A 27,593-nucleotide genomic window follows, 5' to 3' on the forward strand; every position below is an offset into this window, starting at 1 on the left:
ATTCCATCAGCCAGCCAGTGTAGACTGGCAACTACCCGGAGGAGAGCCTTCTCGGTGGCTGCTCCGACCCTCTGGAACGAACTCCCCGTGGAGATCCGGACCCTCACCACCCTCCAGACCTTCCACGCCGCACTTAAAATCTGGCTGTCCCGGCTGGCCTGGGGTTAACGATTCTAACCCCGCTCGAATTGTATGACTGTTGTGTTCTTAAATGATGTAGTGTCTCCATGTTGTAAATTGTTTGTCCTCCCCCCCCCTTTTTTTGAACTGTGAGCCGCCCTGAGTCCCCCCAGGGAAAAGGGCAGCATACAAATAAAGTGAAAAATGAAAAAAAATGAAATGAAAATTTTGATTTAGATTTTATTAATATTTATAGGCCGCCCTTTTCCCTGAGGGGACTCAGGGCGGCTTACAATTCATGGGAGGGGAAGTGCAAGACAAAACATAAGACAATACGTGAGTAAAAAAATAAAACAATAAAACACAACTTTCATTCAGCATTCGGGTGGGGCGGATTAGAATCTTTATCCCCAGGCCTGACGGGATAGCCAGGTCTTGAGGGCTGTGCGGAAGGTCTGGAGGGTGGTGAGGGTGCGAATCTCCACGGGGAGATCGTTCCAAAGGGTCGGAGCTGCTACTGAGAAGGCTCTCCTCCGCGTAGTCGCCAGTCGGCACTGACTGGCGGATGGAACTCGGAGGAGGCCTAATCTGTGCGATCTAATCGGTCAATCGGAAAATGAGTTGTGATCGTGTTGACCACGGGAGGGTGTGGTAGCCGTAACTTCAAGGATGGGTTGTAAGTCCCTTTTTCCAAGGCTAACATAAATTTGAACAATCATTGAGTGAAAAGTTGTATGTTGAGGATTACCTGTATATCATCCCCTCCTCTAGCCTTACAATCAGCCAGATCCCATTTCAGATCATTCCAGGCAAGAAAATTCTTCCTCCTTTCCTTTCTTTTCCTTTCTTTTCCTCTCCTTCCCCTTCCCCTTTCCTTTTTCTCCTTCCCCTTCCTCTCCCCTTCCGCCTTCCCTTCTCCTCCCTCCCTCCCTCTCTTCCTTCCTCCCTCCCTTCCTTCTCTTCCCTTCCTTCTTTCCCAAGGCTCCTAATTTTTCTCAGAGTGCATTTACTGTATCCATAGTGAAACTATTCTTGGACAGATTTTATTTCATTTCCACAGACAAACTATCTTGAAAAGGAAAAACTAAGACGGCCAACACATTCTTACAAGGAAGAGGGAGGCATGGTTTCAGAGTCTTAATTAAGTGTAAAAGATCATATGCGACATTCTTTAAATTTTTCCACCAGTGCAATGGATTTATTACTTGCAACCCCAACAGTTACACGTTACAGCTGTTGACCAAAAAGAAGCAGAAGGCAGAAAAGCAAACATGTATTCCACAAACGGTTCAAATGAAATAAAATGTAGTCCTTGCTTCGTTCCTTGAAAGTGACAACAATCCTCTTTAAGAGCCGAGGTGGCGCAGTGGTTAAATGCAGCACCGCAGGCTGCTTCAGGCTACTTCAGCTGACTGCAGTTCTGCAGTTCGGCTGTTCAAATCTCACCGGCTCAGGGTTGACTCAGCCTTCCATCCTTCCGAGGTGGGTAAAATGAGGACCCGGATTGTTGTTGGGGGCAATATGCTGACTCTGTAAACCGCTTAGAGAAGGCTGAAAGCCCTGTGAAGCGGTATATAAGTCTAACTGCTATTGCTATTGCTAAGTCCTAAGAGTAATGTATATTGCTGCTGTCTAGTTCAGGGGTGTCGAACTCAATTTCATTGAGGGCTAAATCAGGGTGTTGCTTTACCTCGGGGGAAGGCGAAAGATTTATATGATCTGAAGAGAAACCAGAGTGACAATTTCCCTTCCCCCTGGAGACAAGCAATTGATCACAAGCTGGGCTCTTATGGGCTCTCACCATTATTCTTAATGTCCCTAGGCTTTGAGCAAGCAAAGCAAGTAGTAATCAATAGAATGCGGTGTGGGAAGTTATCATCCAGCCCTCTCCCAGAAAAATGAAATATCCTAGGAAATATTGAAAAGGCAGAATATTTCTCTGGATGTGAAAAGAAGGAAACATGCTTTAAAAGACAGAATAATTTCCTGTAGCTTCCTGCCCATCCACACTTTGTCAATAGGCCATTGAGAAGGCCAGGCTAGCCCACTTTACATAATATGTTTATGTTTATGTTTATGTTTAAGTTTATTTATAGGCCGCCCTTTTCCCTGAGGGGACTCAGGGCGGCTTACAACTTATATAGGAAGGGGAAACATACAATGACATATAGGACAATACATAATTAAAAGAATAGAGCAACATTCATCATTCGGGCGGGGATGGATTATAATCTTTAACCCCAGGCCTGACGGGATAGCCAGGTCTTGAGGGCTGTGCGGAAGGTCTGGAGGGTGGTGAGGGTACGAATCTCCACGGGGAGATCGTTCCAAAGGGTCAGAGCTGCTACCGAAAAGGCTCTCCTCCGCGTAGTTGCCAGTCGACACTGACTGGCAGATGGAACTCGGAGGAGGCCCAATCTATGCGATCTAATGGGTCGCGAGGAGGTAATTGGCAGCTGCAGGGGGAAGGGATATTACTCAACTCTCCACATGGCATCTGAGAACTCATCCATACCTGGATTCAAAACAGCCTAGAGAGTAGCCTCTGCATGGCCCCATGGGAGTCTGACAACCAATCAGCATACATTTCTTACACAGGAACAGGAAACAGGGTATGAAAAGCCTAGCAAGCCCCTTCCTCAGCCCTTCTCTTCTTCTCCATCAACATTGAAACATGTGATCACCTTTTCTGTTCAGGGCTCAAGCCATGTGGCCCTGTCCAACAATAAACCATCTTTCCAAGCAGCCTCCATGTCTCCAGTGTCTTCTTCCCCACTTGGAGCTGAACCCAGAAGGACGTTTCTTTCAACAGAGGGACATGGAGTTCCAAGAAGAACTAAATAGGTTGCCTCTCCACAGTAGGGACAGAATCAAACAGGGTGCGTGGGAATTGGCAAGATATCTAAATGATCTGATCTCCCCAAAACAAAGAATAGCTTTCTTCAGAGCCAGATTTAACATTCTTCCTTCAGCACTCCTCCAGGGCAGGTATCAGAGAACACCTATAGCAGAATGGGTTTGTATATGTGGTAAAGAAAAAGTGGAAGATAATTCACATGTTCTATTACACTGCGGCTATACAGAGCTTGTAGGTCTGCACATTTTCTCCCCTTATTAGAGAGATTGCCAGGGAGGGCAGACAATTTTTATCTAGGCTTTCTCCTCCAGGACCCTAACCCGGTTACCACGTGTGCAGTGGCAAAGTTCTGTGCTGCTGCAATGTCCATAAGAAAAAAATTGGCTACAGAAGTATAGTCCCATCTTGTACCAATTATCTGGACATACCTCTAACAATCTTTGGACCATAATGTTATTATCCACTTTTAATGTCAATACTTTTTAATTATAATTTAATGTTAGTATTTTTTTTAATATAGTGTAAAAACAAATGTATATTGCTGGTCTTTGACCGTAATAAAGATCTTACTTACTTTCCTCGGGGGAAGGGCGCGTGGCTAGGGTGGGCCTGGCCAGCTGAAAGTCTCTCATGTTGGAAGGCACCCATGGAGACCCAATTGTTCTGCCAGCAAAAACGGCCTCCTGCAACCTTCTGCCAATGAAAATGGAGCTTTGGAGGGCCGCGCCCCCCACACGAGCTCTGTTTTTGGCTACGACAGCCTCCTGCAACCCTCTGCCAATGAAAATGGAGCTCTGGCAGAGGTCCCGTGGGCTGGCTCTTTGCTGTCTCCAGGGCGGCCCCATGGGCCAGATCTAAGCACCTTGGGGACTTTGAGTTTGGCACCGCTGGTTTAGACTAATGTTTCTCAGACTTGCAACTTTTAAGATGTGCGGACTTCAATTCCCAGAATTCCCCAGCCAGGAATTGAAGTCCACACATCTTAAAGTGGCAAGGCTGAGGAACACTAGGCCTGTCTTTCTCAACCATGGTAACTTGAAGATGTATGGACTTCAACTCCCAGAACTCCCAGAACTTAAGAGCCGAGGTGGCGCAGTGGTTAAATGCAGCACTGCAGGCTACTTCACCTGACTGAGGTTCTGCAGTTCGGCTGTTCAAATCTCACCGGCTCAAAGGTTGACTCAGCCTTCCATCCTTCCGAGGTGGGTAAAATGAGGACCCGGATTGTTGTTGGGGGCGATATGCTGACTCTGTAAACCGCTTAGAGAGGGCTGAAAGCCCTATGAAGTGGTATATAAGTCTAACTGCTATTGCTATTGCTAACTCCCCTATCCGCCTTGCTGGCTGGGGAATTCTGGGAGTTGATGTCCATTCATCTTCAAGCTGCCAAGCTGTGGAGAAATACTGATCTAGACAAATCTCAGAAAAAACCACTCCCTGGATTGTTTAGGATTTTTGTGTTAATGGAAGTAGGAATTTGTCTATGTGTCTGGACATGACCAGTTAAGAAAGTATGTTCTTAAATAATTTCGGTAGTCAAGAGTTTTCCCTTAGGAAAACGAAGGGAAGCTTCTACTGAGGAATTACTAGATCATTTATTACCTACTCATCTGGGGAAATGTAACATTTAAAGTTTAGCTTTCTTCCCTTGACACAGAGAACTAAGCCGCCCAGACTGTTAACTGGATCTAATTGATGCCCAATATATCTTACTATTTATTTTTATATTACAGGCAGCCAACCCAGTTCTGTTTGTTGGGCGCAGGTCAAGTGGATGGAAAAAACAAAGAATTTTTAACTCTTTCTTTCAAGGAAATAACTATGATACGTTCTTTAACTAAGCAAGGAGGATAAGAAGAAAGACACACAACTGAAAAAACCGCATGTGATGGTCATGCCCAATCTGAGAATGACTAACTATAACCTCCCACACAGAGACCTATATATAGACAAACAACAGGCTTAACAAGGTTGCGTAGTCTTTTTTTTTGTACAAAAATGTAGCCTGTGCCCCCTATCCCTTGCCTCCGTTCTTCTTTCCTTCCTCTTCTCCAATTCCCTTTTCTCCACTGTAGGTCTTGGTCGACCTCAGAAAAAGCATAGTTTTATGTAAGAAAATCTGTATTTCTTGAAAGATATTTCCTCCTAAAAAGGCTCTGTTATTTTCCCCCTCAGTTTAATCATTTCACTGAGTTGGGCTCCAGATGGGAGCAAGGCCAGGCCTTCAAAAGTAGTTATCAGTTGAGGTGGCCACGAAGACATTTGGAACCAGATTTTTATTTATATTTGCTAATCTTGGCTTGCTAAGCAAAAGCAAGTTGAAGAAATCTGTTCTTGCCACCTAATAACTCCTCTGTATGTAGTAGAATCTGAGTGTCCAGAAGTCCCTTGAAGAATTATGGACCTTAAGCAGAAGGACCTACCACCACCTAGCTGTGGAGGAACTAGGTGAGCTTACATCTGGAGTAACTTGGAGACCAGTCCTAGACTTGGTGATGCTGCAATTAGCAAAGCCAGAAATTTCTTCATTAGGCTACCAAGTCTTTTTCTTCTAGCTCAGTGTTCCTCAACCTTGAGGTGTAGACTTCAACTCCCAGAATTCCCCAGCAATCCATGCCAGCTGGGGAATTCTGAGAACTGAAGTCCACACCTCTTCAAATGGCTGAGGTTGAGGAACATTGTCCTAGCTCATCAAAGATTGATAGTTTTAGAAGGTAGCACCACATTTCCTTTGATCTCCACTAGGGTTCCTTCTAGAAGAAGGGTCACCAAACTTTCAGATCTCAGGGACCAAATTCATAATTTTTAATCCCACAGAGCACTAATATGATCTGCCTACTGACCGGCTGGGTGGGCGTGGCTAGGCGGTCATGTGACTGGGTGGGTGTGGCCAACTCGATGTCACTCACATTGAGGGGCACCTCGCCAACCTCTACTTGCCCCTCCCCTGCCTGCCACTCCTCGCCTCCCCACTTGGGGTCCTTAGGGCCCCAACAGGAAGCAGTTGTTGGAGCTAAGCAGCCACCACGAGAAAGAGTTGGCAATACAGTTCAAATTAGAGCTGACCAAGAAGGAGGCTCAGCAGAAGCACCTCAATGAGGACTATGAGCATAGGTTTTCCTATGAAGGAAGGAAGACCTGTGGGAGTGCAAGGCCAGGTACCAGCGTCTGGAGGCTCAGCGGGCTGAGATGGTCAGCCAGTTCCAGCCCATGATGCAGTCTCACTGGAACAAGGCCCTCTGGCTCTTTGCCACCAGGGGTGCTTCCCTCCAGCCTTTGCCCAAAGCCCCCCACCAGGAGGCTGAAGCAGACCCCAAGTCAGAATTTCTCCCCCACTCAGGACTCACACAAAAAGACCCCGAAGTGGGAGACTCTCTGCAGCAACACAAACATTCATTGCATGTATTCATCCCAGGGGCCATAGTTTGAGGACCCCTGATTTAGTGCAATATAAAAAATGCAAGTAATTTTTCTGTGGACCACCAAAATTTTCTCACAGACCACCAGTTGGTGACCGCTGTTCTAGAACACTGATGGACCCTGATCTCTTCTTTCAAACCTCACATATTTCAATCTCAGGTTTCCCCACCTTCCTTCCTTTTTTTCTTGTTCTCTGTATTTTGTCACATAGCATGAAAGTGGCAAATAACAAGAGCGATGAGCAATAAGAAGCAACACACACACACACACACACACACACACACACACACACACACCCCTGCAAATCTCCCAAGCCAGGCACTTTGTCTAGCCAAGTTCCAATCTCTTTATTTGTTCATATCTTCCCGAGTCCTGTTTTCCTTGAAATTTATTACTTTGGCAAGAGAGTCACAATTAAAGCTATTTACAAACAGGAACAAAATAAACTGAATGAATAATAACAGCACCAGATGTGTTTAAACTTTGGGGATTTGATTTGTTCCTACTTCAGAACAACAAGGGTGGGTGGGTGGGATTCTTGACGAGTTTCAATAGTTGGATTCATACAATGCACCCTTCTCCCAGTGGTGGGATTCACATAATTTAACAACTGGTTCTCTCCCCTAATGACCGGCTGGGTAGGCGTGGCTTGGTGGTCATGTGACCGTGTGGGTGTGGCCATCTCAACATCACTCAGGTCGATGGGCACTTCGCCTTAGCTGTGACAATGTAATGAGGGTTAACCGGAGAGGCAGTTTCTGTAAGCAGGGCAATCAAAATTAGGCTAGAAACAACACCAGAATGTTTCCTTTCTGCCTTCCTTACAGGATTAGCCATGGAAAGTGGAAAGAAACAAAAGGAGATTTCTTCCAACAACCAGTTCTCCCAACTGCTTAGAAAGTTAACAACCAGCAGTGGTGGGATTCAAATAATTTAACAACCAGTTCTCTGCCCTAATGATTTCTTCCAACGATCAGTTCTCCAAACTGCTCAGAAAGTTAACAACCTCTTGAATAGGTGCGAACTGGCTGAATCCTACCACTGCCTTGACCCAAGTGAACTAAATATAATTTCTATGTTCACATAACATGCTAGAGCCAAATGAATAAATTGTATTGTGCCCTAATATGATGACCTGGTTCGTTATAACATGCTATGATAATGGCTGGAAACGTACAATATATTAACTCGCAAATAATCTTCATTTTAGTTTAGTCTAGAGCAGGGGTGTAAAACTCAAGGCCCTGGCCAGCGAAGTCTTAAATCTGGCCTGTGGGGCCACCCTGGTAACAATGAAGGACTGGCCTGCGGTGCCTCTGCCAGTGTAAACAGGCTCCCAAGCTCCAATTGTGCTCTCAGAGGGTTGCATGAGACGGTCGCAGCCGGAAACGGAGCTCGGGAGCCTGTTTTCTCTGGCAGAGTACTCGGGCTGCCACAGGCGCCCCCAACATGAGTGACATCAAGCAGGCCACACCCACTGACCCTCACCCCACCCTGAGGTCAAACACAACCCTGATGTGTCCCTCAATGAAATTGAGTTTGACACCCCTAGTCTAGAGTGTTGTATGAACTTAGCTAAAACTTCAATCTTTGTCTTATCCCTTGATTTGGTGTTCCATTGCTTTGCTCTCAATTTATGGAGGAGATACAATACAATACACTAGCAGAGTTGGAAGGGACCTTGGAGGTCTTCTAGTCCAACCCCCTGCCTAGGCAGGAAACCCTATACCGTTTCAGACAAATGGCTATCCAACATCTTCTTAAAGACTCCCAGTGTTGGGGCATTCATAACTTCTTGAGGCAAGCTGTTCCACTGATTAATTCTTCTAACTGTCAGGAAATTTCTCCTCTGTTCTAAGTTGCTTCTCTCCTTGATTAGTTTCCACCCATTGCTTCTTGTCCTACCCTCAGGTGCCTTGGAGAATAGTTTGACTCCCTCTTCTTTGTGGCAACCCCTGAGATTTTGGAACCCCAGATGTTTTCTGGTTGGTTCCAGGCTCAATTCAGTAAGAGAAGGCAAAAAACCGAAATCCCTCCCCCTGGTAAATGTTAAAAATAAACATTTCTCATGTGTGCAAATTATGGAAAGCACTTAAAATACAAAATTGCCGTCTTAAAGGTTTTATTTCCTATTTTCTATTTTACACAATCTCTGTGGTGAGGTTTACAGTTTGATTCATTTTATCCATTCATTGAAGTCAGGGTACATTCCCCTTGAAAAAGTAAAGAGCGACATATGTTGATTTTAAACTTCCAAAGCTCTGCTCCAGCATTTCAGGATTAAAATCCAAATTTCAACGTGGCAACGGTCCACGTAACTCTACACTCTTTCTCGTGTTAGCTCTCCACCAAAAGAAAAAAAACCTGTCCATCACCGCCTGGATCTCAGACACATTTTGACATTCAGGATTTCTAGAACACTTTGATAGGGTCGAGTCATTAGGGCCCACGCAAAAAGCTGATTGGTTTGAGTTGGTCAGTTTCCCGTCATTAAGTTGCAACTAAACTTCAGCTGCCTGCACCTTCCTGTCAAGTCAAAATTTATGCGAACCACCAAAACTCTGGGAGTCTGATTGGCACAAAATTATATTGCAAGAGGAGGGCAGGAAAAGACCCCCATGCAAAAGGAACGTGATGACTTTGTTTTGGAAGGGTAAAACCACGTTTTGCTCCCCATAAAGATGAGAATAATCATGTAAGCACTGAAACTTATAGCAGTTAGCAATAGCAGTTAGACTTATATACCGCTTCATAGGGTTTTCAGCCCTCTCTAAGCGGTTTACAGAGTCAGCATATCGCCCCCACAGTCTGGGTCCTCATTTCACCCACCTCGGAAGGATGGAAGGCTGAGTCAACCTTGAGCCGGTGAGATTAGAACCGCTGAACTGCAGATAACAGTCAGCTGAAGTGGCCTGCAGTACTGCACCCTAACCACTGCGCCACCTCGGCTCTTATTATATCTTATTATATCTTATTATATCTTGATTTCTAGTGGCTACTGTGAAAATAAGGTACAGGTAGTTCTGGACCTAAGATGTACAATTGAGACCAGATTTTTTATTACTGCTAAGTAAGATGCTTGTTAAGTGCCTTATGCCCAATTTCATGCCCTTTTTGGTCATGGTTGTTAAGTGAATCGCTGCAGTTGTTAAGTGAGCCATATAGTCATTAAACAAATCTGGCTTCTCTCCTTGACTTTGCTTGTCATGTGGATGGTCATAACTGGTGATCCCATCACCCTGGAAAATGCTGCAACTATTGTAAGTATTTCCCTGTTGCCACGTGCCCAAATTTCGACCACGTGACTTTTTGGATGCTGTGATGGTCATAAGTGCAAGGGACAGTTGAAGGTCACTTGTTTTGGTGCCCCTTGGACTTTGAACGGTCACTAAACGGATCACTGTAAGTCAAGGAGAACCTGTTACAGAGAAGCGCGCCGAAGGACAATTTATTTCCAATAGTCAAAATGTCATGAATCGGACATTACGTCCAAAAGGCCGGGTTGTTGAGAAGAGGCCTAGTACAGGCAGACAAAACAGAATAACAGAATAGCAACAGAGTTGGAAGGGACCTTGGAGGTCTTCTAATCCAGCTTCCTGCTCAGAGTGGGAGAGATCGTACCGAATGAGGCAAAGCTGGACGCGATAAGCTTTGATCGGGCGAAGGAAAAAAAGAGGGAAGAAGGTTGAATGTCAGTTTGCTCCTTGATTCACCTTCACAGAGACAAGCCAAGGAGGACCAAAGTCACCAGGAGGGACCCCTGCAAGCCTGCTACACCTCCCTTTGGCCCACCAACTTTTCTTTCTTCAACCTGCACCGAAGGGACCACCTTCCTATTTTGAACAACGACGTTCTTTTCATCCTCTTCGTGACTGTGGTCGTGGTCGTGGTCGTGGTCGTGGTCGTGACTGTGGTCCTTCTGAGGGCCGCCCACCGATGGGCTCACACCAAGAGAACGGGTGATCTTGCTGGAAGTGGAAGCCACCACTGTGGCTGCGTTGACCCGGACGTACGTGGGAGGGGTCGTGGTGGTTACGTTCTTGGTCTCTTCAGCAGGCAGGAAGGCCGGCCTTGGAATGGAGGTGGAGAAATGCGTTTTGTTGGAGAGATTCGTGTTGCAGAGATTCCCTGAACAACAGGAGCCTGAGAGGGTGATGGCATTGCTCCCTTTCCGGACCTTGGTGCAGTCGCCATCTTGAACGCATCCTTTGACGGGTTTGGTCAGTGAAAAATTCCCTGGAAAAGAGGGGAAGGAGCAACTTTAAGGCAGAGGTCCTCCTCCAAGATTAACAGCTTTGGTCCAAAGCAGGGGTCACCAACCTTTTGGACCCACTAAATTCATAATTTTAAATTCCGCGGACTATTAATATGAATTTTTTTTTTTTAGAAAAATAAATAGTACCCTGTTTCCCTGAAAATAAGACCTCCCCGGATAATAAGCCCAATTGGGCTTTTGAGTGCATGCTCTAAAATTAACCCTTCCACCAAAAATAAGCCCTCTCTGAAAATATTGCAACACAGCAGCAGCCATGAGGTGACCACGCTCGCTGCCTCCTGCACCTCAAAAATAAGACCTCCCCAAAAATAAGGCCAACCACTTATTTTGTGGGTGAAAAGAAAATAAGACCCTGTCTTCTTTTCGGGGAAACACGGTATTTAGTACGATATCAAAAATGCAAATCCTGACTCCGTTGTTACATCCTCTAACCCAGTCGTCTCCAACCTTGGCAACTTTAAGACTTGTGGACTTCAACTCCCAGAGTTCCTCAGCTGGCTGAGGAACTCTGGGAGTTGAAGTCCACAGGTCTTAAAGTTGCCAAGGTTAGAGACCACTGCTCTAACCCTCACAGCTTCAACCTTCAACTGTCTACTGTGGACCTCACTCCATTCCTAAGATGTCCGTAAAGGGGGCATGCAGCAGCTCACCAGGGCGCCTAAAGTCGCTGTCCTACTGCCCCCCATCTATTTGAACTCATTTCTTTCATTTTGAAGAAGTATATGAATCAATATGAATCAATATTGGCTTTTGCTTATATTATTGTACACTGTCAGAAATTAGTTTATTTTCTAGCCTAGCAAATTGTAACCTTAATACTGGATGGCACTACTGCAAATGTTATCTCACTGCTGCGCCTCGCTTCTATCCTTGGTTTCAAAGCTAGGGACCTTCTTGAAAACACAGACGAAATAGTTACATGGGAATATCAGGCCCCAATTGATAATGGAACCAAACTAAGGAGTTTTCCTGGCTCATAAATCCTTAAAGCATTCTGCCGGGGGGGGGGAAAAACCAACTTGGCAAAGGGGGGCTGCCACCCCCTACTCAAGACTATAGGATTACTCCATAGATAAGGTAGGCAGAGACAGGAGCTTAAACAAAAGAATGCTTTAAAGATCACGTTGGTAACGAATCTTTTCTCTGATTGGATAAACTTTGTTTCTATCTGCCTAAAATGTATATAATACTCTGAGCCACTCTTGCATGATGTGGCTATTCCTTACATGCATTGGTTTGTATGTTTTGGATAAAGTTTTGTCACCCAGCTTTTGCTATGGCCATAAATAAAAACTGATATTTTTGCAAGCCTCGTCTGGAGTCTCACTCTCTTTGGCATTTCAGTGGCTCGGGTTAACTACTGGAACCTTATCGTTTATATCCATGTTTATATTTATACCTGCTTTCTTGCACATGTTTGACAAACTAATAAATACAAATAATTTTTCTGCGGACCACCAAAATTTTCTTGCGGATCACCAGGCCACTGGTTGGTAACCACTGGTCCAAAGAATTATTCCCCCCCCCTCCCTCCCCAATTCCAAATCGAGTTCTCTTTGTGTTCAGCGCAAAGGGCTTTTCGAGTCAAGGTTAACAAAACAATTCATTGTATTTAATCGCTGTTAAAAAGTCAAGAACACGGATAGCTTGTCAAATAATACACTCTCTTCCCAACAGCGCTGCAGCAATTTTGTAACTTTAAAAAAAGGGAAGGATGTCTATCTGGCAGAGAAATATAAATGCTATGTTGTTGTTTTTTTAAAAAAAGAAAAAATTAGAAAGGTTTTTTTTTAAAGAAAAACCAACATAAAATTAGCCATTCTTCAAGCATGATTGAGTACTCTCTTTTAACCTCTGCTTCCTCTCCGTTTTTACTACATATTGGAGAACGTGATTTCCTACACAATTAGAAGATAATTTTTATTTCAGCTGGGCTATGATGGCCTTCATTCAGAGGACACTGATCCCTTACTCATCCTCGTAGCTCCATTAATCCCTCCCCCCACCCATTCCTAGGACAGGAAGAAATCCGACATATTTGGGGGCCTACTGTTCAGACTTCCCAAGAGCATGAATCAAACTCCTTGGTCCCGGCAAAAACCCCTTTTATTAATTGACTATGAATTCTGATCATTTGCAGCCAGCAAAGTCTTTCAAAGGAGGATTTACAGTCACAGACCTTATCTGGCTTGGAGAGCTGCCAGGCCGATATCTCGGAGAGTCATGAATCAATTAAGCAAATTAATTGCCTCCTTCAAACTCCACTCCCCTTTCGCTGCTCTTTTATTTCCTCTGGGAGGGGCCATTCATCGTCCACCTTCACTCCCAAGTTGACCCCTGTACTTCAGCTGTTCCCTTCGTCTGGCAACTCTGCACATGCGCACACTGAGAACAGGCTCCAGCTGTTCTTCTGCCTCACTGATCTCTGACTCTGAAGACAGCTGATAACTGTCAGGCGGCCCTGGCCCCCTCGCTGCCTCCGACACAGAGCCCTCATCAGATCCTTCCCCAGTCTCCAGGACTGGCCCAACCTCCTCACTGTCCTAATATGATGCCAGCTCTGCTGGCTACTGGTGGGCCACAACACCTACAGTCTCTGGAATCCCAAGACAGCCAAATTAGTCACCGTTTTTAATGAACTTCAGAAGTCTCACCTGCTTTCATAGTGACATTTCCATGGAAACAACCTTGGAAATTATCATAACACTTGACAATGGAAGAGTTGTCCATTGTGCAGTTGTCTCCATCACAGCTGTAGCATTCCACTCCGTTGGGAATCCGTGCACTCACATTATCTGGAGACAGAGCCATTAAAAAAGGGGGGGAAATAGCATTATTGAGGATGAAAAAGATATGAACTTTAACAACAACAACAGCAACATTATTTTATACTAAACTTTTAAGTGTATATATACTGAATGCTTTTATTTGTTCTAGTCTCTGATCTAATAGTGTAATAAATTGTTGTTGATGATGATGTACATTGGTTGAATTGTAGAAGAAGCACTGAATCTGGGTTGGGCCAAGCATATTTATAATTTTTCTCAAACCAGACTAGCGCCAAGATTAGCCAAATGAGGCTTTTGAAACCAGTCCCAAATTTAAACAGGCTGCCTCTGTTAGTTATTGATTCAGCTGCATCTCACCTTTCCTTTCCCAGAAAGAGAGCTATTGGGATTTATGTAAAAGGGAAGAATAAAGAAAACAAACCCATTAAAAGCGTATTTGCACATTATGCAAAAAATAAATAAATAAAAGGCTCTTAGCCTGAGAATACAAAGGCACGGCTGAAGAGACAACTTAGCCTTTTCGTTCTAGGTAAATTGGCTTTTGTGGCTATTGAACATTTTACACAAAGCATTGCAACCATGGCTTGCGGGTCTCAGGATGACAAAAGACAAATATTCCCTGAAGTTGAGCTCATCTCTATAGAGACACATCAATGTAATTTTCTGAGGCTATTCTAGATCACCGTTTCTCAATTCTGGACTTCAACTCCCAGAATTCTCCAGCCAGGCTGGGGAATTCTGGGAGTTGAAGTCTGTACATCTTAAAGTTGCCAAGGTTGAGAAACACTGATCTTTACCATGCTACTCTTTTCTTTCCTGTATTTTTTCCTCACAGTACTCCCCATTATTGCTATAATTGTTGTGTTGTTGTTGTTGTTGTTGTTATTATTATTATTATTATTTTATTCTACCTTTTTATATATAACTTAAGGCATTGAACATACTTAAGACTTCTGCCTTCTATTTTCTCCATAACAGCTCATAAAGTTGAGCTGAGATAGGCGGGCCCAAAGTCACCCAGCTGGCTTTCAGGCCTAAGGGAGACCCACAATTTATTTTGTTTACAATTTATTTAATCTACAAGCTAGGGGACAATTTGTATTTGGAAAGTCCCAGTTTATTAAGGATGCTGGGAAAATACTCCAATATTAGAGAACCGAGGTGGCGCGGTGGTTAAAAGCAACACTGCAGGCTACTTCAGCTGACTGCAGTTCTGCAGTTCGGCTGTTCAAATCTCACCGGCTCAAGGTTGACTCAGCCTTCCATCCTTCCGAGGTGGGTAAAATGAGGACCCGGATTGTTGTTGGGGGCAATATGCTGACTCTGTAAACTGCTTAGAGAGGGCTGAAAGCCCTATGAAGCGGTATATAAGTCTAACTGCTATTGCTATTGCTATTGCTATTGCTATTCCCCAGGGACCTAGCAATGGATCAGTGGTGGGATTCAAATAATTTAACAACCGGTTCTCTGCCCTAATGACTATCTGGGTAGGCGGGGCTTGGTGGTCATGTGACTGGGTGGACGTGGTCAAGTTAATGTCACTCAGGTCGATGAGCGCTTCGCCTTAGCTGTGACAATGTCATAAGGGCTAACCGGAGAGGCAGTTTCTGTAAGCAGGTCAATAAAGATGAGGCTAGAAACAACACCAGAATGTTTCCTTCCTGCCTTCCTTACAGGATTAGCCCTGTAAAGTGGGAAAAAACAAAAGGAGATTTCTTCCAACGATCAGTTCTCTGAACTACTTAGAAAGTTACCAACCGGTTCTCTCGAATAGGTGCGAACCGGCTGAATCCCACCACTGCAATGGATGGATAAGACTAACAAGAAGCATCATTCTTATGTGTGCTGGGGTTTACCCATAGGTTGCAGCTGCAGAGCTTGGATGTCCAGTTTAACGTTGCAGCCGCTCGTGTTGCACTGGTGCAGCTGCGAGAAGGCGAAGATGCCATGCACCTCCACCGCCTTGTCATTGGTTCCTGGTATGCCCGCTCCGCAGCCCTTTTCGCCAACGGAGAACTTCCCATGACCTGGAAGAACAAAGAGGTTACAGAGGAAGTAACCTGGACCTTAATTAAATGTAATCTACTGTCCCTGCGGTATGATCTAAGCGCAGTCCACAAAATTGTCTGCTACAACATCCTACCTGTCAACGACTTCTTCGGCTTCAACCTCAATAACACATGGGCAAAAAATCGATACAAACTCAAGGTTAACCGCTCCAAACTCGACTGCAGAAAATATGACTTCAGCCACAGAGTGGTCAACGCCTGGAATGCTCTACCTGACTCCGTTGTTACAGCCTCAATCCACCCCCCACAGCTTCAACCTCAAACTGTCCACCATGGACCTCACCCCATTCCTAAGAGGTCCGTAAAGGGGGCGTGCATAAGCGCACCAGCGTGCCTACCATCCCTGTCCTACTGTCCCCATTTATTTGTATTCATTTCTTTCGTTCATGCCCATGTTTATATTAATACCTGCCATCTTGTACATGTTTGCCAAACTAATAAATGCAAATAAGATGGCTTAGAACAGGCCTCACCATGATGGTGACCTTCTGGACTTCAACTCCCAGAATTCCCCTGTCGGCCACAAAAAGCATTCACTGTCTGATGGAGGGGGGGGGGACCTGGGTACCAGTAGTTACAAGTTGACCATGGAATGTATGTGAATGTTGCTTCTTCTCTCCATATGTGGCACCTTCTTTCCAGAATGTGTAGCCTCCTGCCCTTCTATTCCTAACCCAAGTTAATTCGTCAGGCTTAAGAGCCGAGGTGGCGCAGTGGTTAAATGCAGCACTGCAGGCTACTTCAGCTGACTGCAGTTCTGCAGTTCAGCGGTTCTAATCTCACCAACTCAGGGTTGACTCAGCCTTCCGTCCTTCCGAGGTGGGTAAAATGAGGACCCGGATTGTTGTTGGGGGCGATATGCTGTCTCTGTAAACCGCTTAGAGAGGGCTGAAAGCCCTATGAAGCGGTATATAAGTCTAACTGCTATTGCTACTTTAATTCATTAGGAGGAAATGCCATCCAAAGAGCCATGAACGTATATGGCATTGGGAAATTTAGCGTGGAAGGGAGCTTGCAAAGAGTCTCCAATATCCATCACCAACTTATTGGCAATCGGGGATACTGAAAGATATCTTCAAAACGAAAGCAAAAATGCAAGTAGTCTTCAACTTACAACAGTATGTTTAGTAACCGTTCAAGGTTACTACAGTACTGAGAAAAGTGACTCATGGCCATTTTTCACATTTATGGCCATTGCAGCGTCCCCATGGTCACCTGGCCAAAATTTGGATGCTTGGCAATTGACTCATATTTATGACGGTTGCAGAGGTCATGCAGCCTTCCGACCTGCAAGGTCAATGGGGAATCCAAATTCCCTTAACAACCATGTTAATAACTTAAGAGTTGCAGTGATTCACTTAACAACTGTGGCAAGAAAGGTTGTAAAATGGGGAAAACCCACTTAACAATTGTCTTATTTTATTATTTTATTATTTTATTATTTATTTATTTGGTTGGTTGGTTGGTTGGTTGGTTGGTTGGTTGGTTGGTTAGTTAGTTAGTTAGTTAGTTAGTTAGTTAGTTAGTTAGTTAGTTAGTTAGTAGATTTCTAGGCCGCCCAATCCCGGAGGACTCTGGACGGCTTACAAAGCGAAAACAAAAGTAATTAATAAAAAATAAAGGAAAACAATTTAAAACATCACCCATACACCCAATCTGATTGGGGCCGGACCTCAGCAGTGTGGTCAGCAGCCCCAGGCCTGCCGGAATAGCCAGGTTTTAACAGCTTTTCGGAAGGCCATGAGAGTGGGCAAGGTCCGGATATCTGGGGGTAGCTCATTCCAATTCCAACTTGCTTGGCAACAAAAATTTGGGGTTCCATTGTGGTGGTAAATCGAGGACTACCAGTATTTATTTTTACTAAATCTATATGTCACCCGTTCTCACCATTGGGTGATTCCTCTGACTCAACTCTGGCAAGGGGAGAAAAGTTTCGGAGAAATGAAAAAAGAACCAAAGTTTTCCACCTGCAGATCTAAAGAAGGGATCCAAAACTCAACCCTGTGGGGGACACATCCCTCTTTGGGCTAGAAAAAGATTTGGGGCTACTCACTCCATTCCACAGCAGCCACGGTTTCCACGCAGACCTGAGTATTTCTGGGGCAGGTCAGCTTTTTCATCTTCTGCTCACTGCAACTGCCATCACCCAAGTCCACACAGCTGTGACACTCCAAAGCCAAGGCGCCTGTAGGGGGAAAAGATGTCCAAAATGAGAAGGAAAAAAAACCCCAATTAAAAGAGTGAAATTATATTAATGTAGATCAGAGGTGTCCAACCTTGGCAACTTTAAGACCAGGGGTGGGTTTCAGGCGGTTCGCGGCGGTCCCCGCGAACCGGTTGGTCGGCGAACCCGGAAGTAAGTAACTTCCGGGAACGCCGAAGGGTCCACCCGCCCGCCCGCGTTTCTTACCCGGTTTTGACGAGTTCTGCGCTTCCACGCATGCGCAGGACGCATACAGCGCCTGCGCGATCCTCCAGGAGCAGCTGGAGCATCGCACAGACGGTAGTATGCATGCGTGCACTCCGCGCGTACACGAGGATGCCGCTGGCCCCGTTCCAACCGAACCGGTTGGAACGGGGCGAGAAACCCACCCCTGCTTAAGACCTGTGGACTTCCAGGATTCCACACATTTTACACAAAGCGTTGCCCTATGGAACGATCTCCCCGTGGAGATCCGGACCCTTACTACTCTCCCAGCCTTCCGCAAAGCAATTAAGACCTGGCTGTTCCGGCAGGCCTGGGGCTGTTGATTTATCCAGCCCCATCCTAAGTTATATGAATGTTGTGTAATTTTAATGCCTGTTCTTTTTAATTTTTATATGTTCCCCCCTCCCTGTTCTTATCTATAAGCCGCCCTGAGTCTCTCGAGAGTTGGGCGGCATACAAATCCTAATAAACCAAATCCTAATAAACCGTTTGCGGAGCTCAGGATGACAAAAGACAAATATTCCCTGAAGTTGAGCTCATCTCTATAGGAACACATCAATGTATTTTTCTGGAGCTATTCCAGATCACTGTTTCTCAATTTTGTCAACTTTAAGATGTGTGGACTTCAACTCCCAGAATTCTCCAGCCTGCCTTTTCTTTCCTGTATTTTTCCCTCACTGTACTCCTCATTATTGCTATAATGAAGCTGAGATGAACTGTGGGGCCGAAGGACCACAGCCAAATTTCACTTTGTTCTGACTACCATTCCCCTTCTCAGCTCATCACAACTTTACTAAAAGAGGGATATTTGCTTCCAGAAGCTGTAGGTGTTCTGTTCTGACCCCCACCTTGTCCGTTCAGAAACGAAAGCCAAACAGAATGTTCAAAGGAATGTTTTTTATCAGTCCCGGCTCTTGCTGGCTGCGAGCCCAAAATAAACACAGATAATTGCTCTGGCAAAAGTCCTATAACTCATAAACTACTACAAAACAGGATTATATAAATCAAGTCACTTATCCAAGTGGGCTTTTCTCAATGTTTGCACGCGAACGGGGAACGTTGACTTCTGCAACCAGGGCTTGACCATCAGTCTCTTTTGTCAGCAGGAGGAGATCCTAACGAGCAACAGCTGCTCGTTATCATCTCCTGTGAGTCCTCAATTGTTCCTTACGTCGGTCAGCCCTTCTTCTGCGTGCATCCCGAAACAACTCACAGGAGGTTTCTGTGTCAGCCTCTCTTGTCTCCTCCCCACTGATCCAAGGCTCAGCCACCACCTGGTGGCCAACCAGTCTCTCCTCGCCCTGCTTGGAGTTGACATCCTGTCCGGGGTCCTCCACCTCCTCCAAGGCCAACTTATAAGACCCCTCGCTGTTGTAGTCTGGCGGCAGCTCTAACGGCTCCTGCCGGGCCACAACAGTGTTCCAACACTGGAGGTTTTTAAGAAGAGATTGGACAGCCATTTGTCTGAAATGGTATAGGGTTTCCTGCTTGAGTAGGGGGTAGGATTAGAAGACCTTCAAGGTCCTTTCTAATTTTGTTATTCTGTTTTCATTAGGACTCTTGAATAGCTCCAAGATTGAAATGATAAGCAAGGGAAAAGCCATCAGTGAACTGATCGCGAGGTCACCTCCAAATTAAGCAGAGGTATGCTTTTGGTGACCCATGGATCTGGTTGTTGGCTAATCACCACTGCAAAGGTGGAATTACTCCTAAAGAAAACCAAGGGCTCCATTCTAATTTGCACAATGAATTTGCAAGTTGCCAGGCCCCCATGTTAGCATCTAACATACATTTTGGACGTCAGTAATTTGAGAGTAGATGTTTGACCCACAATGGGCTCTCCCTGTGTTTCCTTTTCCTCCTCCTGGGCATCTCCCCAATCCAACCTGGAAAATAGTCATTTATTTCTCCCCTCCGCTTGATGGCTCATCCTGTTTTGAAGGCTTTTGGGCTCTTCCTCCCTGGCGTTCTCCACCTGCTCCTACTTCTTCGCGTTAATCTGCAGATCTCTGCTTTTTCATTATTGCCTCTTCCGCCCTGTTTTTCTACTGCATAACCTTCTCAGCTCTTTCATTCTCCACTCCTGTTCATCCATGGCGGGTGATTTCACTAATCCTGAGCACCCCGCCCAAGGTGAGTCTCATACGGATGCTTCCACCTGCAGGAGCACCTCAGGAACACAGCACTGTGTGTGTCCAACTCCATTCCAGGTTCGCTTGTTGTTGCTATGTTGGAATAAATATCCATCTTGTTCAGTTCCAAGCCAGGAGAAAGGCACCAGAGACAAGATGGAGGCTGATTGAAAAGAAGACCCATTTATTGATGAAACAGAACCACCAAGCCTGTGTGATTCTGGGCAGCTGACCCACATGGAGTTGAGAGCGAGGGGATTTTATACCTCCTCTTGAGCTTTGCATTTGAGCTTCCTGTTCCTGTGCAAGAACATGTATTCTATTGGCTGTAGTCAGACCCCCATGGGGCCATGTACAAATCCTAGGGGTTTGTCTGAGCTAAGTTTGGTTGAAGTTTGAACTGCTGGGGGAGGTGCAAATGAGATAATGCAATGAAGGGGATTTGGGCAATTCCTATAGTGGCTGAAGGCTAATCCTACCTTTGTTGGATCTTGGGTGGGGGTATTTGCTTATGACTAGAGCTAGCTATCTCTTTATCTCTTCAGTGCTGACCTCTGCTGTGGGCTATTAAGGAAGGCAGGGGGCTGCTTTCCAAGAGCATGTTCCTCCATTTCTCATCCAGGGAAATATAACATTCTGCCTTTTGTTAATATTTCTCAAAATATTTCATTCTTCTTATGTAAATGTGTTTTTATTTTCCATTTTCATTTTCGTACAGTCACATATATACTGTGCAGAACCGGGGCCTTATAACTTTAAACAATAAACACAGCCATTCCTCTTGTCAATAATACCCCTCAAAATAGAAACCCAATGTACCTCTTCGACCCTCCATACACCCTTTCTTTCGCCCCCCTCCAACTTTCCATCTTCCCTCCATCATTCCCCTCTACCCTACTTCCCCTCCCCCTCTACCACACCTCTCTCCCGATACACTCCCTCCCTTCCTTCTCACCCTCCCTCCAATCCTCTCTCCCACCCTCTTTACCCCTCTTTCTTCTATCCCTCTACTCCTCCCTTCGGTGTATTTCTACTATCTATTAATATATTCAGCTTGTCCTAGTTTTACACTGGAATTAAAGAGCAACAGTATACAAGTGCAATCACGTTATTTTAAAATATTTCATTCTTCTATGAGGGGCTAGGGGCTAACTTTCTACAGCTGCTCCTCCGGAATCTTTTTAAACAACACGAGTAGCTTTCATTCCTAGAATAATGCATTGATTCATGTCATCCAAATTAAAGCTAATTTACCAGGACACTTCCACGCACCCCTTTTCCCCCACTCCCTCATTCTTTGAAAGATGTATTGAATGACAATCCATAGATCTTAATGTGCATATGAAGCACAATTTGCAAAAATTGGGTATGCCTAGTTTAATGAAAAGGACTAAGGGAGACATGATAGCAATGTTCTAAGGGGCTTCTCCAAATAAGAGTTGGTCAATCTCCAAACACCTGAAGGCAGGACAAGAAGCAATGGATGGAATAATGAGAACAATCAACCAGTCTTGCCTTCAGAAGTTGTGTGAGTTCCATCACTGGAGGTTTTCAAGATGAGATTGGATAACCATTTGTTTGGAATTATAGAGGGTCTTCTACTTGAGCAGGGGATTGGATTAGAAGACCTCCAAGGTCCCTTTCAACTCTGTTATTCTGTTATTCCACTTGCCCCCTTCTTCCGTTTCTTTACTCATGCTGTATTTGGCCAAACACAAATAAACACATGAGCAAATAAGAGGAGGAAATCCTATCATTTGGAAGAAGCGATCCACCATACTGCCTCTCTCCTTGAAGGACCTGTTAGGATCTCTGGAGGCTGAGGGGCAGGGTGTAGCCGGAGCTCTTTCAAATGAGGAAACAGGTCGCCCACACAAGCTTCCAACAGCTGCATCAGTTCAAAGGGAGTCCAGGTTTTCTGTGGTTTTTAATAAGCCACAAACATCGTCGGAAATAATTGGGTCTTCTAGCCATCCAGCCAAAACAGTGCCGTGCGGTCACCCAGGTGGAAAGCTCATTCTGGAACAGTGCAAAGACCTTCCTCATGGAAGTCTGGGTGTGGGTGCATCTCACCAGAAGTGCTTCTGGACAGGAAAGCCGGATTAGATAACTCTAAAACGGGTTATTGAAATGATTTTCCCGGGTGAGCTTTAAATTAGGCCATTGCATAACTTTATTCAGTCTGGAATTTCTGTTGCTGCCATAATGAGAATTCCTTATTGACAAGCCTACCCTATAAAGTCTGTGTCGTGTAACCCTAAAAAAACTGTCTACCCCTGGAAAACGAAGTCTTGAGGAGGACGCCTTAGATTTGAAAGGAATCATCAATTTTGGTAGGGTCAAACATCCCATGGAAGAGAGATCCTCTCTGAGGCAGGTATGAGTTTAACTGCACAATTGCACACCATATTTGGAATCCCCTTCTATTCAGCACTCATATTTTCTCGTTTCGAAGTTATCTTAATTTTATTTCTAAACCGCTCTTTCTAGTTTTTCAGAAGCAATGGCTAAATGTCCTAAAACAAGATTTTTTTTCCATCCCTTTCTCCCATTTTGTAAAATATTGTATAGGCATGTACACACAAGAGGTTGAAGATGCTGAGGGGTTACAGGATTGGCCATGTTGGCTGTGGTAGTCATCAGGCTTCTAAAGAGGCCTACTGGAAAAGAGGCAAAAATCTAAACCATGGTTTGTTTTGTTCTTTGAATTGTGATTATCTTTCCTTTTGGCCTTTGGGGTTGGTTGTGGACCAAAAGATGGGCTTGATTGTAAAAAAAAAAACACCTCATAATTTTCCCTCAGAGGTTAAGGCATTGTCTGTTGATCTGAAACTGCCAGCCTTGGCATGCGTTAGAAGCCACAATGACATCCTGTAGGTCAATTCCACAAATTATGTCCACTCCAAAATTCTTGCCATTTGTACAATGACCTCATGACATTTGTGATGTCATCCCCCTCTTGCCTGTGAGGAAATGGTTGGTTCTATCAACTCTTTGTGAGGTGAGGAGAATGGAGGCCAAGGTCATGTTTCCCCAGATCTTCAGTGAGGTTCTGTGGTAAAATCCTCTTCGGCCTCATAGGCTCAATGGGTGACCATTTCCTGACGTGTCTACCTACATAAACGATCATTTGCTCAATGAGATTCATGGTTGCCATAGTCTCTCAGTCTTCCAATTGCTGATTTCCAAATTTGTATTGGGAAGAGACCAAAACCAGGTTGCCATATTGTGTCCTCAGTCAAACAGAGCAGGGCTTTCCCATTTTCAACAGCTTTAAGATTTGTGGACTTTAACTCCCACTATCCCCCAGGCAGACTGGCTGGCTGGGGAATTCTGGGAGTTGAAGTCCACACATCTTAAAGCTGTTGAGGTTGAGAAACTCTGAAATAGAGTTACAGCTGTTGTTTTTCATCCTCCCTTTAAACAATTTAGACAAGTACACAATGGAACTGCCGTAGCCTATTGCCCAAAGAATGCTGAGAAGTACATGAAGTGAATAAACAAAGCCATGTCATACGCCATACTGTCTTCACAATTTATCAGCCTGGCTTTTTCAGCTCCGCATTTCAGCTCACGAGTAGACAAATGGCCTCTATTATTTCATGATAGAAAGAAAAAGACAAATAGAAGAAAGGAAACTTCCTTTTGAAAGAAAGTTGTGATTAAGAGGGCCTGAATCAATTATTTGGAAAAACTAATATCTAACCCATTGGAAAAACTAAAAGAATCCCTTGTATCTTTCAATTGTTAGGAATGTAGATGAGATAGATAGATAGATAGATAGATAGATAGATAGATAGATAGATAGATAGATAGATAGATAGATAGATAGATAGATGATAGATAGATAGATAGATAGATAGATAGATGAATAGATAGATAGATGATAGATAGGTAGATGATAGATAGATAGATAGATAGATAGATAGATAGATAGATAGATAGATGGATAGATAGATAGATAGATGATGGATAGATAGATAGATAGATAGATAGATAGATAGATAGATAGACAGACAGACAGACAGACAGACACAGACAAACAAATATAGAGATAGGGACTTGAGATAGATAGAAACATAGACATAGATAAATAATAGATAGATAGATAGATAGATAGATAGATAGATAGATAGATAGATAGATAGATAGATAGTAAAGAGATGAAAGATTCAGCACAGACAGAGACAGATAGATGACAGATAGGTATGTGATAGATAGATAGACAGACAGACAGAGAGACAGACATTTGCCACAAGGACTATTTTAGGGAAACGACATACAGTAATCTAAGATAATTTATTTATTTATTCAATTTATATGGCTACCCATTCAAACGAATAACTCTGGGTGGTGGCAAACAATGAGGACATTAATTAAAACCAATTAAAAAACCAGTACAATCAAGCAAATATATACTGCAGCGGACACACATTTCCAGCAGGATGGCCTAAAAAATACTGCTTTTATCTTTAAAGCAACCGTTTTGGCACCTCCATGCATTTATGCCCAGCCAAGTTCGTTATTTGAACCTGGCATGGTTAACGCCCTGGAAAAACTCTTTCATTTAAGGATTTGTTAAGCTTCTGTGCTAGAATTTAGATTTATTATAAATGAGCCAAAATGGGTAAGGATGGACTTCTCATTTTACAGCCCTGATGCTTCCCTTATGCCAGAATTTCAAATCTTTAGGTAGATACCCAAAGTACTGTCCCTGAGAGCTGAACCCAAATAACCCAGAGGTTGAAACTTCTCATCCAAGCCTTTTCCAGATGCCACCCTTTGTCTTCCAAACATTCCTGGTCCCAACATGGCTAATTCTGAAGCTCTAGCAGTTGCCATACTATCTTCCATCTCCTACCTTGCATGAAAAACGTCAAGGCCACCAGAAGGACAGATGGACTCATCTGGAGCTGGAGGTAGGCGCCCATCATTACGTCGTCTAAGTCCCAACAGTTCTTTGTCTTTCCCTTTGCCGGTCTTGAGAACGTTCTGCTTCTGTCAAGTCCTCAAAAAGAGCAAGGTTAAACATTAAATATAAGTCGATGACTCGGGCAGGGCGTTCTTTCTCATCCCTTCAGCCACGCCTCTTTAAGACTTGGCTGTTCAGCAGCTGCCTGGAGGGCTTTCTTCCGTACATCCCATCCCACTCTCTAACTCATCACTTCCCTTTCCCAGCACCTGGAGACCACTGACTGGGGTGACGCCCTTACCGGGAACTAGAACAGCCAGTTGAGGAGTTGTGTGTGTGTTTGTGTGTGTGTGTGTGTGTGTTTTATTTTACATTCTTCTTCATCCAGAACGTTGAGGCAGGAAAGAACAGCAATTAGAGGCATGTCTGAACTTGGAGGAGCAAGAGATGATGGCAAAGGTGATGGAAGGCATTGGAAAGGAATGCTTCGTTCATCCATCAACTGAAACCGTTTGGGAGGTCATGGTAAGGCACTGCTTTGGTTGCTGTGGGGTGAGGAAACCTCATGTATATCAAAATACGGAGTTGCTACAGCTCTTCTGCCTTCCCCAGAAGGAATACAGGTCTTCCTTTGTATTACAACCATTTGTTTAGTGAACACACGAAAAACCGCACGAAAAAAAAGGGACATTGCCATTTTTCACACTTAGGACCGTGGCAGAATTCCCAGCAGTGGGATTCACTTACCTTCCCTACCAGTTCACAAACGTGATTGCGCTGCACATGCTTTGCTCACACGCGCCACATCTGGGCATGCACACTGCCTTCTGGCCATGCGCAGTGCTCGTACGTTACGTCAGGGAGGGTAGGTGGAGCCTCCCGCAGCCACCGCTGCCGGTTCGCCTGAACTGGGGAGAACCGGCTGAATTCCACCTCCAATGTGACCAAGATTGGAATGCTTGGCCACTGGTTCCTATTTATGACAGTGGCAGTGTCCCGGGGCAGCGTCCCAAGGCCATCCCCTTTTTTGAGAACTTCTGACAAGCAAGGTCTACGCAGAAGCCACTTAGCAACTGTGTTCCTAGCTTAAGAACTGCAGCGGCCGACTCAACTACGGTGCCAAGGAAGATTGTAAAAGCTCATTTAACAAGTGTCGCACTTAGCAAGAGAAATGCTGGGGCCCAGTCATGGTGGTACATTGAGGATTGCCTATTTAATCCTGCCTCTCCTACTGAACCGGCCCTTCTGGTGAATTAAGGGGTTGATGGAAACTTGATTTGCGCAAGTGTATCCACACATTGAAGGTGGCTCAGTGGCTAAGATGCTGAGCTTGTTGATAGAAAGGTTGGCAGTTTGGCGGTTCGAATGCCTAGCGCCGTGTAATGGAGTGAGCTCCCATTACTTGTCCCAGCTTCTGCCAACCTAGCAGTTTGAAAGCAGATAAAAATGCAAGTAGAAAAATAGGAACCACCTTTGGTGGGAAGGGAACAGCGTTCCGTGCGCCTTTGGCGTTTAGTCATGCCGGCCACATGACCATGGAGACGTCTTCGGACAGCGCTGGCCCTTCGGCTTTGAAACAGAGATGAGCACTGCTCCCTAGAGTCGGGAATGACTAGCATATATGTTCAAGGGGAACCTTTACCTTATTCACACACCCCGTGGTCCAAAAACCCAGGAGGTTGGTCATGATGGTGGGATCCAAGCGCTCTGTTTTTAGTTTAATGGCCATCTTCTTTGACCAAAGCCTACAAACACCTCTGCCTCACCAGCATGGAGATGCTGGACTTTGTAAACAAGCCTGAGATCCTTCCAGCTTTGGAAAACTATTTCCAATTCTCTAAAAGAGGAGGGTCTGGTTGTATAACGTGTTCAGGGAAAAGAATATGCAATTTATTTGTTGTTGTTAGTTGCGAAGTTGTGTCCGGCCCATCGTGACAACACAGACAATGCTCCTCCAGGCCTTCCTGTCCTCTACCATCCTTTGGAGTCCATTCAAGCTGACTGCTTCGGTCCCTCCATCCAGCCACCTCCTTCTCTGTCGTCCCCTTCTTCTTTTGCCCTCCGTCGTTCCCAGCAAGAGGCTCTTCTCCAGGGAGTCCTTCCTTCTCATTAGGTGGCCAAAGTACTTGAATTTCATCTTCAGGATCTGGCCTTCTAAAGAGCAGTCAGGGTTGATCTCCTCTAGGACTGACCAGTTTGATCGTCTTGCAGCCCAAGGGATTTTATGCAATTTATGGCAATATATTAAAAAAGAACCTTGGAATGACTTTAACAGGAAGGCTAAAGAGAAGTAGCAGAAGAAGAGATGGATAAATAAAGTCAGGTTTTAAATAACAGGCTTGGTGGGAGAGGAACGGCGTTGATAATTAAGTGATCCTTGAGGGAATAAAGGATTATCTGTGTACAGTTAAACCTGTAGTTAACCTGTCTTGAGTTTGGACAAAATAAAGCTCACCTCCCATTACTTGCAGGGTAAGAATTGTGGAAAGACTGGTTGTAAACTATTGTTATCTTCTCTGTCCTTCCCACTCTAGAAGGCTGTTCTGTTTTATTTTTATGTTCTTTTTTTTCTGTTCAGGACGTCAAAACA

General features: G+C 44.7%; 1 protein-coding gene across 1 annotated transcript; it reads right to left on the reverse strand.

Annotated features, from left to right (window-relative positions):
• Positions 1-10,112: 10,112 nt before the first annotated feature.
• Positions 10,113-25,022, reverse strand: LYPD3 (LY6/PLAUR domain containing 3). The gene is made up of 5 exons (XM_032227276.1): positions 24,953-25,022; positions 17,585-17,716; positions 15,319-15,489; positions 13,328-13,468; positions 10,113-10,633 (listed from the first exon to the last, which is right to left on the reverse strand). Exons 1-5 carry the CDS (start codon positions 25,020-25,022, stop codon positions 10,113-10,115), a joined length of 1,035 nt encoding a protein of 344 aa, XP_032083167.1.
• Positions 25,023-27,593: the final 2,571 nt, after the last annotated feature.

The sequence above is a fragment of the Thamnophis elegans genome, chromosome 12, assembly GCF_009769535.1.
Source record: "Thamnophis elegans isolate rThaEle1 chromosome 12, rThaEle1.pri, whole genome shotgun sequence".
Classification (NCBI taxonomy): Eukaryota; Metazoa; Chordata; class Lepidosauria; order Squamata; family Colubridae; genus Thamnophis; species Thamnophis elegans.